General features: G+C 41.1%; 1 protein-coding gene across 2 annotated transcripts in view; it reads right to left on the bottom strand.

Moving 5' to 3' along the window:
* sorcs3a (sortilin related VPS10 domain containing receptor 3a) overlaps nt 1-18587 on the bottom strand; it is a 218335-nt gene that overhangs the window by 64370 nt on the left and 135378 nt on the right. The window contains exons 1-4 of one of the 2 annotated variants that reach the window (XM_027285251.1): nt 6465-6521; nt 2221-2294; nt 979-1043; nt 242-360 (exon numbers count right to left, since the gene is read on the bottom strand). In XM_027285251.1, the coding sequence (XP_027141052.1) occupies nt 242-360; nt 979-1043; nt 2221-2294; nt 6465-6476 (270 nt within the window). In that variant the 5' untranslated portion in view covers nt 6477-6521. Of the gene's footprint in view, nt 1-241; nt 361-978; nt 1044-2220; nt 2295-6464; nt 6522-18587 lie in introns of those variants that run through there. The other variant, XM_019279262.2, reaches the window with a different exon arrangement.

Here is an 18587-nt window from a genome sequence, read left to right as displayed (position 1 = left end):
TTAATCGCGATTAATTACAGAATTTTTTGCGAAATTAGTTATTTTTTTTAATCGATTGACAGCCCTAAATAATAATAATATATATATATATATATATAATATAATATATATATATATATATATATATATATAGATAGATTAAAAAAGTTCAGCTAGCTATAGTGGCAAAAGTAGACACATTTTACAGGGCTAATAATGTACATAGCATAATTAACATACCACATAATGAGTGGGGTCCTACCTGTATGAATATGTAGTCATCTTGAACCACCAAGGAGCTGATGTCAATGTATCCAGGGAATGGGTAGTTCCTGTTAGCTTCTGTGCACATCTGAGCTCTGCATGTGACATACTGCACATCTGTCACACAGGAAGACACACAGAGAGGTTTATGACTGCTAATTTTACCATGCCTCTTACAGTGTTTCTAAATATAGAGCTGTAGCAATGCTTTATGTGTAAGGAGTGATAAATTAAGGGCATCTTTGAGCGGCAGCCATTTTTTACACTTCACACACATAATTAAAATAGAGCTTGAAGGATATTTATGTCTTATTTGAAATGTGTAGGATACTCCTCCTGTCTAGGTAGTCTGACATTTACCACACTAATTTGTGTGTCTTTTATTCTTATCATGTGCAGAAACCACAAACAAGAATTTCCGCCTGTCAGTCACAGTAATATAAGAACAAAAAAAAAGGCGTGAGGCTACTCCCATATCACACGTATGCATAAACAGCTTCACCCATGTCACCTATAGAGGGCCCTGATGGGTCTGCCATTCAGAGTTATAGAGCCGACATTCAGCGAGTAAAAGGAAAGGCCATATTAATCAGGAGTCGTGCACCGGGTTTATTGGGAGGGCAAGCTGCTGCAGTTTCCCAGAGGATGCCTTCTTTTCTCTTGGTGGAATTCATTCCTATACAGACTTGTTCATTACGCCTCTTTGATGTACATGTGTGCGGAGCAGACACTCACTTCCATCTGGTGTATGAGCCTCCATGTGGACCAGATCTGGCTCCTTGTCTAGGCCCGAGACAGACCTTGGAGAGAATGACAGGCCGTGAAAGGATACATAAGCATGATGGCAATGAATAGAAAGAGAGTGAAGGAAATCCAAAAAAGGGTTCCAGTTAGAAGCATACAGCAAAGTTTCCCCATAAACTAAAAGCAATATTATGGCAAGCACATACGCAGCGACTCTAGTTCCCTTCCAGCAAAATGCAGCAATCCAAAGAAATATAAATACTCATCATATCCCGGGTGGTGCAGGGTCACCACACTCTCTGACTATGACTATATCTCTGGGTATAATCTTGCTTTCTTGCTCATTTCACTGCTTGTGGATTAGACTGGATGGACACAGCTTTCCCATCATGGCGATATTTCATAACCCTCGGAGGCTGATGAAGCCATTGTCTAAATGCAGCCAACTGGAGGCTTGCCTAGCCATTGCTAGAGGCCCATCCAGTGTTTAGATGTCCTTGAAGGGGCTTTGGCATTGAAGGGCAAAGCCAGCGATGGATAGTGAACATTATTTAGGATTAAGCCACAATGGCTTGGAAGTAGCTCCAGATTTATGCAAGTTACGGCGTGTAGCCACCGGCGAACCCGGGCATAAGCTGGTCACCTCAGAGAGGGGTAAAGGACCAGTGAGCTGGAATAGATCCGGGCCTACGTTTTTGATGAGTGTGCACTTTCGGACATGGTAGGCACACTGCAGGGGGAGTGAGCAGCAAACGTGAATGGATGAGAAGTGACAGGGACGTCCTGAATCCATTATTAGTCATAGCTCCTTATACTGTACGATTCTCTCTGTGCGTCTGTAGAAAACCAGCTCTGCCCTCTCCTTCTACTACCAATGTAAAAATAATAATTCTATTATTTATGTGCAATATGTCTGATATGAGCAGGGCGTGTGTGAGAAATGAAGTGGAATGCGACATGCCCTCGGACGCTGAATGCAAAGTGTGTTCTGGAGGAGGAGATTAATCTCTGCCTGATTGTATCAAGCGGTGGGAAAAAAAGTGCAGAATTTCAGCGGCATCACCAGTCAGTCACACACCTTGTTCTAAGCCATCAATATCACTTGCTCAGTCGCGCAGAACATGAGCAACTGTTTCTGCATTTCCAGAGTAAACAAAACTTTAGAAAAGAAGGAATGGAGCTGAATAAAAATATCAGGAAGACAGAGCAAAGATGTGGAGACGGATGACTCACCAGTAAAATCGGTTTGGCGTGACGCGCTCGTGGATGAGCTGCCATTTTCTTCCAAAGTCCACTGAGCTGTACAACTGTGGAGAGATCAGAGCAAAGAGAGAAAAAGCTCAGTCTTGTTTCCAAGATGAATGCCTGTGTCTACAGTGCACAGGCCTATAATTAGACCGGCTGAGTTAAAAGGTCTTAGGTGGCGAGTGAGTCTGAGACATGGCCGGATAATTCCAGGGTGGAGGTCAGTCTGGAGCTATAAAACATTATCGGTAAAGCGCTGAACGGCTGTCATCATTACCAAGCGACCATTTAAGCTAACATACTGTCACAGATATAGGCATCTCTATTCGCCTCGGCCATTACAAATTAGATCTATAGCTTTCGACAAAGCGCTTCATGGGGATAATAAATGAAAACTGAAATAGATGTGACATTAATGTGGCCATTTTCAGCTTCATCAGCAAATTATTCAGTTTGATACAGTAGCTTTTTAGCCTGCTGTTGTGTTAAAAACAAATGTTGAACATAAGGCTGATTCTTCAGCACCCGATATAAACCAACAGTCCTACAGAATGAGCGCACATGAATGCGAGGAATGATGTATAGCTCGGTTGACATGAAGGTGTACAGTACAGTGCAGCCAGTGGCCCAATTTCAATGTACTAATTACATTTTCTGGTGCTCGGGCAAACAATTAATAACCCAGGTGCATTTTCCAGACAGTGTATTGATTGATGTTGTGGGAACAGCTCCCTCATACCCTCGCTGCGTCTGTGCATTATTTCCTCGCGGCGTGGTGCAGTCGGTGGCCTCGGTTGAGCTCTATGCTAATGTTTCTACTTGTTGCCTTTTATCACAGCCAATCTGACACTTACTCTGATAAAAGGATACACATTTGTCACCCGCTGCAAATTTATCTGTCGGCTTCGTGAGGGGAAATCTATCTATGTCAGCAGGTGTGTTTTCCATTTTAAAAATTACATTACCAGTGTACTCAGAAGAGCACAACAAGAGCGTTGCACGTAGGCAGATTGGAGCAATAATCAGCTTTTGATTTGGAGTTGGTGTGATTCTCCTTATTCTTTCAAACTCTATCACATCATTATCACTCCATGTCCATGTGTCTTGTTGACAATAATAAGTAATAGCAGCAGACTAAAGCATCTATCTTGGTGTCCTGTGTGCGGTTAAGGCTTGGATCCTATGTTTGCTGGGAGCAAACATTTGTCTAAACCTTTATGAAGTTGAACAGTCTAATATACAGTACCCATCGGCGGCTGTACTTTGGAAAATTTCTGATACATCCAACTTCAGTAAAGAAAAGGTTCCCGCCGGAGTCTTTGCGTCTGTGTAACAGGGAGGCAGGCAGGGTCCCTCATCACTTTGGACAGTGATATACGATGCCAGCGGGCAGGCTCAGCCTCTCCTCTCTTCATTCATCAGTTCAATGACATCTTAAATTTTAAAGCTTCTGAGCTGTCACAATGTAAGCTTCATAGTTTCCCACTCACTATGATAAATCAAAGGTGTGGCCGGCCAGCTGCCACGCCACCAATGGAGTCTGTGACAGCCGAGGGAGACGACAAAGGACAGGAGCTCAAATGGTGATTGAGGAGTTGCAGTCAGCGCGTTAGTTAAACTAATCTATTCCTGCTGATGGTGGGTTTAGAAAACGTTTGTGTTGCACTGACTGTTGGACACAGCTGAAGGTGCTTTGAAATGCAGGATATGAACCTCTTAGTAGTAGTATTGTCTGGTCTAGGCAGGTTAGAGTATGTTCAACTGACTGAGCCCCTCTTTGCAGGGCCTTACTAGAAGTAGAAAATGCCTCAGTATTAGAGGGGATACCTGGAATTTCCTCAAACACCTAAGGGTGTCTGCCTTGCCTTTCGTACCACAGAGTCAGCATGTAGCACCCAGGTCAGGCGCTCGGTGACCTCCTTGATAGTAAAGGGGTTGTAGTTCCACCTCTGCTTCGTCCCAAAGTTAACCACCAGCTCATTAGACTTGACATTCAGTAGGAGGTTGTAGTCTTGATGCCATGGGGTCACGTTCATAATTAGAAAAACCAAAACCTATGCTAAATATCTCTTCTTCAGCAGTTAAATTAAGCTGGGGTCCCCTGGTGGCTTAGATGTTGACCATGAACCTCAATGTCCTTGTTCCAGACTGACTGGAGACCGTGTAAATGTAGTGGAGACACATGTAGCTGCAATAATGCCCAGTGACCAAGAGAGACACTGAGTGAGACAGTGCCTTTTCCCTAACCTTAAAATAGAGAGCAATAAAACCATTTCACACTTGGCATTAACACAGACAGCTCGAGTACGTCATTCAACCTGCATTAGAATGCCTCTCCACATGCGTCTCAAGTAACCACCCGTGATCACATCTCACTTCTCTATATGCAAATAAACACAGTCATTTCCATCTGCAAATACCAAATGCTTTGTTGTTTTTAACCGGTGGCTCAACAGAAGTAGCCAACACGCTGTGACAAACAGACACAAAGGGAGACATGACTTAATGTTTAACGTTTGCTTAATTTACAAGAAGTCCCAAACCAAGATTTTTGGTAGGGAATCTGGGGACAAAGAAGTAGCCTGTATTTGTTTACTGTATTTAAATAAAGTTGCCATTTTATGTCGACAGGTAAGACACACTTAAAGCAGCACTGCATTCACTGGATAAAAAAAAGAAAAAAAAGACACCTTATCTCATAATTACGAGATCCTAAAGTCGTAATTATGAGATGAGGAAAGGTGCCTTATTGGCCACTGCACTTCGGTAAAGTTAGAAAGATATTGGCTCTTCCGGGATCAAAAACTCTTAAGTGAAATGTTGTTAAAACACAACTTGCATATTTTCAACCGTAGTAAGATAGACAACGAGCTACAACCTAATGTTAATCACAATGAGCTACAACCTAATGTTCATCAAAATGAGCTACAACCAAACGTTCATCACAACGAGCTACAACCTAATGTTCATCAAAATGAGCCATTCTCGGAGCCACACCAACATTAGTGTTTACTGTTAAACACTGTTACTGTTAGTGTTTGCAGCCGGCTGAGAGAGCAGCGTGCAGGGACCGTCTACAAAGTGCAACACTGAAAAAAATTATCACAAAAATATTAAAAACTGAACTATAATACAGGGTAGTGTCATCAAACTCACTACACACTTCATTGATCTCCTACATATTAAACTACAGCTCTTATTTGGGAAAATAAGGACTTTTCATAATTTCTGGGAATTTTTGAAGTGTGTAGTGAGTTTGGTGACACTACTCTGTATTATAGTTCAGTTTTTGAATATGTTTGTAACATCTTCTTTCGGTGTTGCACTTTGTAGACGGTCCCTGCATGGTAATGTTGTTGGTGTGGCTCAGAGAATGGCTCGTTTTGATGAACATTAGGTTGTAGCTCGTTTTCTATCTTACTATGGTTGAAAATATGCGTGTTTTATGTTTTAACAACATTTCACTTAAGAGTTATTGATCCCGGAAGTTCAAATCTGCCAATATCTTTCTAACTTTACCGAAGTGCAGTGGCCAATGTGCCACCTCTCCTCATCTCATAATTACAAGATAAGGTGTCAAAATATATATAGATCTATCTATATATATATATATATATAATATATATATATCTATATATATATATAAATATAGTGAATGTAATGCGCTTCTGTGAGTTTTGACATGTAATAGAGTTAGCCCAGGTGTTTCCAATGATACTAATTAAGGTCTCATTCCATTTAGTGCAGCAGAGCCTTTTCAGTGAGCCACCACAGTAACACACTGACTCTGCTTGACCTGAATGGAACAAAGCCTTCATTAGCATCAGTGGCAACACCTGTGTTGACCTCACTTATTTCATGTCAAAATGGTTGACCGTCTCCTCCACACAATTCACAGTCAGCATATCTCTGAGCACCAAAACATTTCACACATTAAGATAATGTTGTAAAAACCCACATTCACTTAACTCTACCTGCAGTTACTTACATAACACACATATTTCTGCTGACATATTCTATAGTCGGGCTAACAAAATGTGAAACTAACTTAAATCTAACATTTTAGCACTTTCACTCAGTTAGCTCAATACAAGCTAGCTCTAAACAACATTTGGAACACATTTTCTTACATTGCCAACTGCTGAGGTCCGTTAATTAATGATATAAAACGACAGTTTAAGACTAGAGTTCATGAAAAGAAGTGCTTGTCATGATGACATATTTAACATTACCTGTGCAACCATAGAGGGGGGACCAAAAGACAGCGTCCTTGGCTAGAGCTTGTTGATTACTGAGCTGTGCATGACCACAACAGCACCATATCGCCATCGACTGACGTAGAACTGTATTACCTTCATGTAAAGAGTGTCATAATAGACTGAGTGTTAAAATAGTTTAAGTATTAACTAAAATTAGGGGCTGTACATTTTCCAACATACTACGAGTTTAACAATAAATACATCCAAGGGTGGAAAAGGCCATTGAACAGAGTGAATGTTGGCTTCATTATCTCAAAACACACTCAAACACTGTTGTTGCAAAAGGTGTTTGAACACCTTTCACTCTTCTCGCACACTGCGGATTAGATCAGCGTTGAGGTCTTTGACGGCCATGTCTCAGTAGAAATGAATTCCAGGCAGTGCTGGTTTTTATCGCATTCAGCCATCAAACAATTTAAAGTATGCTTCAGGCATACAGGGGCGCTATAAGCAGGTTTTGTTTCACTACTCTTTGCTTAGGAGTTATGCAGGCATATTGGATTTCAGTATTATGTATAGGGAATAAATCTTAAGGTTTATGTATTGGACTACAGTTGTTTTTCTCCTTGTAGCCTTAACTTGTGTGTTTTACGGGAAACAAATCTACACAGAGAAGGAAGGTAAATCAAGCACAGATGGAAACTAAATGAGAAATGAATTGATTCAAACTCTAGTCTCTCACAGGAGAGCTTACACATCAGCCATTGAAAGACAAATTTCATGAAACCTTTTCATGACTGTTTTCTCCTCTTCTCAGAGGTATATGAGAAATGCTTGGGGGAAATGAACATTATTGCATTGGCTGTTGCTATCCAACTATTTAAAGCCTGGTGTAAGTGCACTTTTGCTCAAGATGAAATATGAATCCGAATAAAAGATAAATGACTGCTCTGCAGTGACTGTCTGCTCTTGAAATCAATTAGAAAAGAGTCTTAGTGGTTGGTGATGCAGAGACATGTCCCCTGTGAACAGCATGACATGGGTTTTCAGTGTTCTAGGAAAGCCTTTACTGCTCTCCCACACACAACAGAACAACTGACCCTGTCACTAGTTTTCTACTGCAAACAAGCTACCTGTTAGCAACTGCTGCCATCCACCAAATCTAGTGATTGTCTCAGACAGAACTGGCTAAGATAACAATAATGGCGCTCCTCGACTGCCGTGAAAAAGATGGATAAGGTGAGAACGAGACAGAGAGAGAAACTATTATTCTTACGGCACAAGATAAAAAGTAGTGGCCCTGTGCGGCCAATTAGTGACAAGGATAGTATTTGGCCCCACAAACACCTGTTCCCACGGGATTTCCAACCGCTATCAGATCCACCTTACCACATGCCCATACCGTCGAGATTCTGAGCATTCCTGTCTGCAACGATGACCGACGTTACCTGTTCAGTTTTGAAAATAATTAAGGATTTTGCTTGATGAGGTGGGAAATAACTAGATAAATATGTGAGGGGTCGTGTCTCTGCTTCCCTGATACACACACATAACAAAACCACAAATCAGACACTGAAATGCTAAAGTTGCAGTGAAAATGCTAACGTGTTAAGAATTGCTATAACGGAGCTAAAAATCTTCAGGTTAATTGCTTAAAGGGAAAGTTCACACAATTTACAAAAAGCACATTTTCTCACTTTCCTCTGATGCTAGATTTTATGTTCCTAGGTTATAGGACCCCTGTCACTGATATTTCTGCCTCAACACCAGTAAAATGGAGATGAATGGGATTTCATTAGTGGTGCACACAGCAATGAAAAATGACATTTAAAAAAATTCAACAGCAACATAATCCTCTAGAAACAATGCACCTTTTAATGTAATCCGCCGAGTTCAGCAGTTTTTACAGGGACTAATTTCTTTGATGGAAAAAAAAAACAAAAAACTGTTGAAGCAGAAATCCCAAAGACAGACACCTCAAAACAACAAAATAAAAACAAAACTATCTGCATGACTGGATACCACTGACATGAGAAAATGTGTATTTTTTGTCATTTGGATAAACAACACGATAAACCATAGCCTGATTCCAGACTTCTGAATCACTGTCTACAACTCACTGACGGCTGCTTCCTTGGTTGGAAAAGAACAGAGCCCATGAAAGCTTTAAAGGCAGATTGAAAATGGGGATGGCAACAAATAAATAAAAAAATAGAATAGTTGCATTCATAAAAAGAGTGACAGAAGAAAGCATGGATAAGATTGACAAATAAGAAGTCTGATCACAACAAACTAAAAAACATAAAGTTGCTGTTAACCACTCCTGTGGTCGACTGCAAATGACAAATACTTTTGTTTAAAAGGGAACAAAATAACCTGCAATCCCAACACGGAAGTGGCTAACATGAACAATGTCATGGGGAGCCAATCCCAGATGGCATTGGGCAAGAGGCGGGGTACACCCTGGACAAGTGGTCAGTTCATCACAGGGCTGACAGATAGATACATTCATACCTATGACCAATTTAGAGTCACCAATTAACCTGCATATGTTTGGACTGTGGGAGGAACTACCTGGAGAGAAGCCACACAAACATGGAGAGAACATGTAAACTCCACACAGAAAGACCCGAGTCAAGGTTTGAACCAGGAGCCTTCTTGCTGTGAGCTCCCACTGTCCTGGCCTAAATTGATTTGGTAATATATTCAGACGTATACGCCATACTGCATTGGAACCCTCAACATTTATGTTGATTCCCTATAATTCTGCATCCCTCTGGCCTCATTTACAGTTTGCAAAATGAGTCGGATAACCATTTTGATCAAACACAGGCAAGAAAAAGGAGGTGAATACACCCAAGAGAACTTCCTCTTACCGAGAGACATTTTCTACAATCTCTCTCTCTCTGCTTCAAAATATGGCTCGTATTTCGTCATGCCTCTCGCCCCCGATGTTGGGATAATGTGTGTAAACTCGAATACCATCTTTTTCTATGACACACTGCAGTAACAGAGAGCAAAGCATAGGTTTCTGCCTTTTTTTTTTCTTTTTTTCCATTTGCACAGTGCCTTCTGCAGCATTGCAGCGGCAACATTCTGCCACCCAGAAAAGCTTTGTGCATTAACATCAAAGCACAAACAGCTCCACCAACACATAAAAGTTTTCAGAGAAGGAATCAAGACTTGGGAGTTATGGAAATGATAACTGCCGCATTATAGGCCCCTGTGTGCCACACAATTACTATAAGTCACTTTTATAACTCCTAATTAAGTCTCCTATAAATTCTTGATGCATCTATGTACAGTGCTCTAAATCAAACGGCTTCTTTTGGCACTGCCTTGGCATATCCCATATGGGAGGGAAGAGGAGGACTGGTTTTATGCCCCACAATTTATGGAGCCTGCAAAGTACACAGCAGTAGGGATGCTCCTATATGGAGGGAGGTATAGGAGAGGGTTATGCAAATGAACCGTCTGTACTATCGGGAGCGAAGGGTCATCAGGATTCCGGAGCGTAGCTTTCTCGCTTTCCTACTTTTACAGAGCTGAAACAATTACTCGATTAATTAGCCAATTGGCAAGAAATTATTTAATTAGTTTAATAATAGATTACTCTTTTCAGCCATTCTCCCATTCCATGAGTGGACATGCTGCTTTACAAAACACAAGGTTTGACCTTTGAAATGTTATTATTACAAGGGATTTCTTGGCATTTTACAGGGGAAATCTTCAACGGGAAAAATCATCAGCAGATTAATCAATAATTGAAATAATCAGAATCCACGTTAAAGTAATCATAAAGTGAGCCAGCATTTGTCTGTTCCAACAAAAGGTGATGTTTGATGATGGGATACTGTAGCTGTGTCATCCGTTGAAAATGTAAGGCTTTTTTGCCAGAATAAGCTTGACTTAAGGTCCCCTTACTTGATATTTCTGTCCACATTTTATGGTCTTTTCGGTAGATGGTGTAAGTTATGTGGCGATCTGCCATATATAGTTTTTTTTTTATTCTCTCTAAAAAAGAAAATAAAGTAAACTAATGTCAGTCAAACCTCTTCTTGTTCAGCCAACTGGATCCCAGATTGATCCGAACCGTTTCATTTAAATGGTGACCAAAAAACAAGATGGTGGCGTACCATATCATCGCAGAAGAGGCAGAGCAGCATCAGTGGCAGCATCAGGAGAAAACACCCAGAGCTACATCGCCTTCGCTTCCAAACTAACCTGATCCTCAGGAAAAAGGAGATCTTTGCCCGGGCTCATGTATCTAGTGTGTATGAAGACAATCACTTCCCGGTACCGAAGGTAACTCTGACAGAGTCGGAGAGGTTACGTTTGTTTTTATCTTGATTGAAAAGAGGATTTACTCCTGCGGGGGAAAATAAATTAATGGAACAAACATGGAAATTTGCCAGAGATCTTTTACTGGATGAATTGAGAGGAGGGATTACTCAGACACAATTTACTGAACTTTATTTGAAAAAAGTTTTTGTTTTTTGGTCGAAAGCCTGGAGGATGGTATTATTTTTGTTGAACTCTTGGAAACTTTGCTGCGTTTGCTGTGTTGCTCTGATTATGACTTGTGTGAATTGTGTGTAGTGTGCTTGGTGATTCTAATTCAAGTGAAATGTGTTCATGACAAAGTGCATGCAAGTTTCATGTATCCATGACCTATAAAAACAAAATCATTCTTCACTGTCGGACAAAGCCTCAGCTGGCATCCCAAAAGAAAAAAGAACACATCAGGAAATCTCTTGTGCAAAATCATTTTTCAAGGTCAAAAATGAACTTTCAAAGACAGATGTTATGTATTCCACATAAACCGTAATTTACTCTGATCATACATTCATACAGGAGCCTTTGAAAGACGAACCCTTTCATATGGAAAGACTGCACACCAATGGAATTATTATGCTCGTAACACAGTTAGCTGACCTCGTAGTGTCATGCTATTAAACAGACGCTGTACATTGATGTAACAGGGGCCATTAAGGTGCATAATGCCATCATTTCTACAGCTAATCACAAATGAGCCACATGTGCTCATGACCTTTTATCACTTTATGTATGCAGGAAAATATTCAAAGCCGTGTTTTCATCTTCAGCACACTGTGTACCCATCAACCACTCTTATTATCTCAGCAGTTTCTCACAGTTTCTTTTTGAGTCAAGAGGACTGAAAAGTATTCGTCTACATGAGTTTAGTGCATGTAAGAGATATTTCACAAAGTCAAAAGCTTTTTACAACTCAATCACAGCTGGGGTACTCAGACAAATTAAAATATTATCTTGCATGATTATCAGTGTCAAACACTAATGCGTGCCCAGTCAAGTCTAACAAATGCATTCCCTGTGGCTTTGTGCTCACGTCCACACTGCAACACCTCTTCTGGGCTCCCTCTGTGATTTCTTGTTATGCTATCTTGTTGCCTTCTAGCTACATAACAAATGATAGCAGGCAAACACACCTGCCTGGCAGTCACACAGGTACCATGTGTACTCTCAGATGACAGCGAGACGTGTACTTGAGTTCTTTTATTCCGTTCAGCTGACCCATCACTGTAACAGCGTGTGCTTAGAAAACCCAGCCACCTATATCTATCATATCTGTTGTTGTGTTGGGGTTCAGGGAACAATCCCACTTTTAATGCTTTTAATTTTAGCCTGCCAAGAACAGAACTGTCCCGTATAGCTCGGCATATACATAAAACACTGCCTCACCATCTGTATATATAATATAAAGTAGCTCGCTTCAACATGGGCCTCCAGGCAATCATTTTTCTCCACTTAGCAATAATTATGCCGTGAATAGCTGAGCCCATATGAAAAGGAGGCCTATTATCTCCATTGCGCTAGCAAGTGCACGGTCTGTATTGTCCTGATCATGTGTTTCAAATTAAAGTCCATTAAAAGTACCCTGGGAGGGCGGGCCGGCTGCAGCCCGATGGAGCGCGGCAGAGCTGTCGCAGCTCAGGACAAGGGAGCCGAGCACTAAAGATACCTGCCATCTGGAGAGTCATTGAGTTGAGAAATGCACTGCAGCAGCCGAGCAGCCTTTTTTTGGCTCGAGCACGGCGCCACCTTTTAAGACAGGCCAAGGAAGGGGCCGGAGGTGAATCTGTTCAAACAGACACTCCGGTGGTAGATTTGTAGGAAGTGTCTTGGTTTGGGAAAAGAGTTACGATCTGCCATTTTGAATCAACGTTTACCACACCAGTTTTTTAAGACAGATTTTGTCCAACTGTAATTGCGTTTTTTCAGCCTACAGATCTGCAAATCAATACATAAAAGGGAGAATTTAAATTATTAATATTTCATAAAAGCATCACATCACACAGCAGCCCAATATTGTGTTTCTGTACATAGAATTCTTTGCACATAGCCAATCATAACTTGTATGCATCTGTGCGTAGAGAATTAATATTGCCCTTCTGTTGTGGGTTAACAGCTACGACTCCACACAAAAATATCCTCAGACTTTGAACTGCAGCCCACATTAGCTTTCTCATTAACGCCTCCTCCTGTGGGTGCGTGTGGCTCAGGTGGTAGAGCGGGCGGTCCAGTTTGTTCGATTCCCAGCTCACCACTTCGGTTAAAGTGTCCTTGGGCAAGATACTGAACCCCAAATTGCTCCTGATGGCTTTGCCATTGGTGTGAGTGTGTATGTGTCTATGAGCTTAGCATCACCGTGAGCACTTTGGATAAGGAGTGTTCTATCGCTCCTGATAAGCAGCAGGCACCCTCTACCATTAGTGTGTGAGCAGGTGGATGTGACATGTTTCATGTAACATGAGGTATTTACACAGAAAGACGGTACACAGAAGATTTTTTTTGTTTGTTTTAATTTAAGACACGCTTTTTTAAAAACTGTGCCTGAAAATCGGCAGTACAGCATCAACACGCCATCAACACGGCATCAACACGGGATGCCATGATTACGTGCAGTAGCTCTATTTCCGTCTTTGACGGCCAGATCGATTGGCTTTAACTTAAAAGCTGCATCATATGCATTTCTTTGTGTGCTTTCCATGGTCAGTGCATGATGTGCAAAATAACAGTTCAAAATCAAAACTAGTGTCTTCTTCTTCAGCGCATAATCTTTGCCCACATGTCTGGCTCACTTTTGCATTTACTGCTGAGAGAGAGTGCCCCCTGTTGGCCATTGGTCAGTAAAAATCTATAAATTAGCCGCACCGTTGTATAGGCCGCAGGGTTCAAAGCGTGTGAATAAAGTAGTGGCTTATAGTCCAAAAATTACAGTATATAAATAAAAGTCCATTTACCATTCCTCCCATGAGGATGGACACATGTCAACTGTAGCACAAAGAACAGCTTCAAATAACTTTGATCAGTTTGGGTTCCTGATCCTTTACTATTAAAAGAGACAGTTTTGGTGAGAAAATATGTTTTTTTTTTTATTATTTGGAATCCATCGTTATCCTCAAGACTTTTGGCCACTGATGTTGAGATTAGAGTTGCACGATACCCACGGTATACACGGTACCCTGCGGTGCCAAATCATAACCGTCGCTAGAAATTTTACCCGACGGTACTACCGTGGATTACTATACTACCGGTGCCAGTCTCCGCTACATAGTGGCCGCCTCTGCTCTCCTCCCGGCTTCTCACTGCATGCTACTCCTTTGTAAACAAACCAACATGGAACCGCAACTGAACTACACAGCTGCTGAATGATTGGCTGTTTGCCTGTTACTGGTGACGTCCAGGGATATGATAGGCTGTTTCCGCACGCTGGGTCCGCCCGTCTGTTAGCTAATTGGCTGTTCGTGTGTTTCTGCCGGCAAGAACGAACTCCATGAAGACAGCTCCGCTTCGATAGAAACTCGCTTCAAAACAAACAACAAGCTAAAGTTCTGTCTCGCCCAGACACGAGACAACACACTCACCATGGCAGAAGCACCGGGCCCGAGCAGCGAGTCTGCCGTGCCTACTCATTTGAGTATCGTGACAACTCTAGTTGAGATTTGACAAAATACAGAGGAAAAGGTGCCAGATCAGGATGTATAAAGAACATGAAGCACACTTTAGCTGAAGAAATGTGAAAACATTTTTTTAAATTTTTTTATCAGGTGTCTAGTGGCCAAACATTTTTACAATTTGACGATGTAAGAATCACTAAGAACACATCCATCCATTTTCTTTAACCGCTGGTTCACAATCTGTCCTTGGCTTGGTTACAGCAACCAGTGTAAGTTGGTTACACTGTATGTTTGTGCCAGCTCAGCTGTCAAACACATACACTGGCCCACCCACTCAGAGGCCTGGAGGACAATGTCTCTCCAAAAACATTTTTCTTTTTTTCTTTTCTTTCTTCAACAAAAAATGTAACATTTCAAAACAAGCTCACGGCAGAGGCCCGCAGCTCAAGTGCAATACAAGTTTAATCAGAAGAAAGTGGCCCTGCTAGAAGCACTCTTGACTACATGTGACACCGCAACCACTGCGTCAAAAATAGCTTTTTCATCAGCAAAGCGATTTACCCGGAACGACGTTATGATATGCATTTTGTATACGTCCATATCGGAGGTTTAAATGAGGAATCATACTTAGCAGGCGAAAAGGTGTCAGCTGAGGATTACAATGATGCAGAAAGATCCTGAAAGCAAAGCACTCGATGATGCAGACTCACTGCTTCCCATTAAATAAGGTTTGAATTAAAAGAGCTTATCTAAAGAGGATACTTCAATACCAGAATCTATTGCCACAGACAACAATATCAGCCATATTAGGAATGGTACAAAATGGAAAATGCAAATTCTTTTTCATGGGGTCAATGCAAATGAAAAAGAATGAAAGAAAGAAAAAAAAAAGAGTAATCCTGAATAATGTCTCCCCCCTCTCTCCCTCCACTTTATTGAGTCTGATGTCCCCATTGCATTTCTGAAAACGTTTAGCCCGGTTGCAATTCAGCTAGAAATAATTAACAGCATAAATTTGCATCATTAGGTTGGAAGTCAAACAATGTTTGCATGTTGAAGGACTGAAGGGACCGCATGGCTCTGCCGGTCCCTTTCATTATTTTAGGTGGGCTGTCGGCTTCCTGTGGGAGCACAGCGGAGATCATTCTTACTTTATCTGGGAAACAAATATGCAGACACGTTATTTTAGTCGTGTTCTTGACGGGGGAATGTTGGCATGAACAGTGATAGAAAAGAATGGCAATCCAAGGCAAGCGGCTTGGTGTTCAATCGTCCCCAGAGCCTCTTCTGCTAACCCTCAGCAGCTAAAGAAACTTGCCCCTTTTCCTCGACAGAGAACGGGCTCACCCAGGTGACTGCCTGCTCCAAAAATCTAAGACAAAGACTAAACACACTGCACTATTTCCACCAACAGGGAAACATTTTATCTGAGGTCCGGCAACAGTGGTGGGGGTTGTGAAGACAATCCTTTTTCCAATTTCCTGCCGTCCGGAGCAGCTTTCATCTACTCTTAGATGCACATTTAACCTGTCTGCTGTTATGTATCATCACCCTGTGTCTCTCTTTTCCTTCTCAGTGCACTCTGTGACACTAAAAGTGTCACAGAGTGCACTTACTCCCTCATATGTTTTAAAAATGAAAAATAAAGCCAAATACAGGCAAAAATTTATCTATGTATAAAATCGGACTAAAAGTATATTTTAATAATTACAATAAAAGTCAGGCTGCTGTATTATTAGATAATTGAATGTGTGATGTGACAGAAACGGAGAGATTGAGTTGTGTTTTTATGCTCAAAGCCCTTTTAAAATTTTAATTTGCCGATCTAAATTATGATATGAAGAAGAGAGCGCTGTGTTACTTCAGACATCAGCTTATTATTATTTTATTACTCTTCTTTTTTTATTTGAATAACTAACAAGCGACCGCTGCGATCATAACTGACTGAGAACAATGGGCTAACAAACGCAGTCTGATCTCTGGAAAATGGTCTCAAGCGGTGCCATTCACAAGAGGCTCAGTTAGCGGACTCTGGAGGGCTTGTTGCCGTGGGAACGGAGGGGCTAATTGACTCACTTCATATCTGGCCCGGTCTTCTGCTGAATGAAATTAAAAGTTTCCAGATTGACTTTCGACTGTGTTTTTATCTATAAAATAATATTAACTAACTTTGCTTTGGTCACAGTTTGCTTTGGTTGCCATGACTACTAATTAACACAATCCTAAATAAGACAAAACTAAGGGGAACATGCGCATAACTTCATATCCACAGTGGTACTTTGAACAATGTCACTTAAAGGCTATAAAATTGCTGTAATCTATGAATGTGGATACGAAAACAATCAAAAAAAAAAAAAAAAGAGAATTCTGTGGTAAAGGTTAGAGGTCCAGCCCTCATTGGTAGTTATGGCGGTGTAGAAACATGGTCCACCGTGTGTACAAACTACATCTGACAGCTTCATTACATGCCAGACTGGTACTGCTATGCTTGAATAATAAATGTTTCCTGCCTCAGGTTTTCTGCTTGTAGTGGGTTTTGAAGAGAAAACTACATGAACAAGAACATGTGAGCACGGTATGAACTCAAAGAACTGTAGTCTTATGACTAGATTTTCACACAGGGATCCTCAACAATACAGTGCCTAATTAGATAATAATGTATGACCAGCCTGATTTAATATTGTGTTTTAGTGGTGGAAATTGTTTTAAACAAATAACCAAAAAGCAGCCAACACATTGAATCTTATCCCATGGGTGGATGTGCTCCAGGGACGTTGCCTGCTTTGCTTTTGGTAAACAACCCATGCAAAGACAGATTTATTTTTTGTCTTGACAGAAGCATGCACATATTGAACAACCAAGTAAAGCAATAAGTCCTCCAAATGAAATCGTAATTTGTCTGTGGCTGTTTTTTATCGGCAGGATGGCATTGTTTGTCTGTGCCTGAAAAATAAATCAGCTTTGTGTTTTGACAGCGCTGTACTTAAAGTGATATTTCGGGTGTTTTGAAGTGTATGAGGTGAGTAATCCAGCTGTTAGCTACAGTAGACAGCAGTCAATGTGCCCCCGAAGATTTTAGTCACATAAAAAGGACCACCTCAAAAAATCTGTAAGAATACTATATGTACACTGCTTTACCATACCACTGTAACTCTGATCACAACAATTACATTTTTAAAGAACATAATGAGGTTGGCACGGTGGTGCAGTGGTTAGAACTGTCGCCTTGTGCGTGGGTTCTCTCCAAGTACTCCAGCTTCCTCCCACACAGTCCAAAGACATACATTTAATATGTTAATTAGTGAATTGCCTGTAGTCGTGAATGTAAGTGTGAATGGTTGTTTGTGCCCTGTAATGAACTGGCGACCTGTCCAGGGTGTAGCCCCTAATAAAGTTCCAGAAAATGGATGGATGATATAATGATGAAATGTTGTTAATTAATCTGAATTGCAAGTCACAAAAATGTTAACAACATAGTTATCAACCCTAAACAATGTTGCTGTTGTTGCCTAACCCTGACCCGAGTCTGGACACAGAACCATACACCCGCTATCAACCCAGACTATTACCTTGTGACTCCAGTACATTACATAAAATATTATTTTATTGACTCATAGAAACATTGTTTCTGAACATTCCAGGCAGCCATTAGATTTGTCATAATGAAATTATTGAAACACTTTTAGCAGACAGGGTTGTTGGTTGGGCACCAGATCAATTATACGAGTTGTTGGCAGAGATTCTGAAGGCCTGAAAGCAGGCTAAAAAGGACCCTTTGTGCTGCAACCCAGATTCCTGTCTTAAAATGAATAACTGAAACATTTACATTGGTTTGCAACAGAAAGTTTTTCTGATTCATTCCTTACAGTTCTAGGTCACCTTGCGCTGTAAGGAAAGTAAGACACCCTCGGTGCATTACAGACATTGTTGATGGACTGCCCTGAGATCACTGTTGTCATGTAATATGAGCGAATCGCTTTGTGATTCTGTCTATTCACAGACGTGAACAGGTGCACACTTGAACTCCCAATCCTACCAAGGCGATAGCCATCCAAGAGGAGCCTCCTGGAAGACTTCATAATTTCTTCTGGGAACAAGTGCCAGCAACAACATTACCTCAACTGAAAATGACTCAGTCAACTTAACTCAGTCATCACCATTAGTCAAGCGGAAGAGTAATTGAGCTCATGCCCATTACACGTAAAACAACAATATG

The sequence above is a fragment of the Larimichthys crocea genome, chromosome I (assembly GCF_000972845.2).
Source record: "Larimichthys crocea isolate SSNF chromosome I, L_crocea_2.0, whole genome shotgun sequence".
In the NCBI taxonomy this organism is placed as follows: domain Eukaryota; kingdom Metazoa; phylum Chordata; class Actinopteri; family Sciaenidae; genus Larimichthys; species Larimichthys crocea.
The sequence above is the reverse complement of the archived record's forward strand: the minus strand, read 5'-3'. Positions and strand labels throughout refer to the sequence as shown.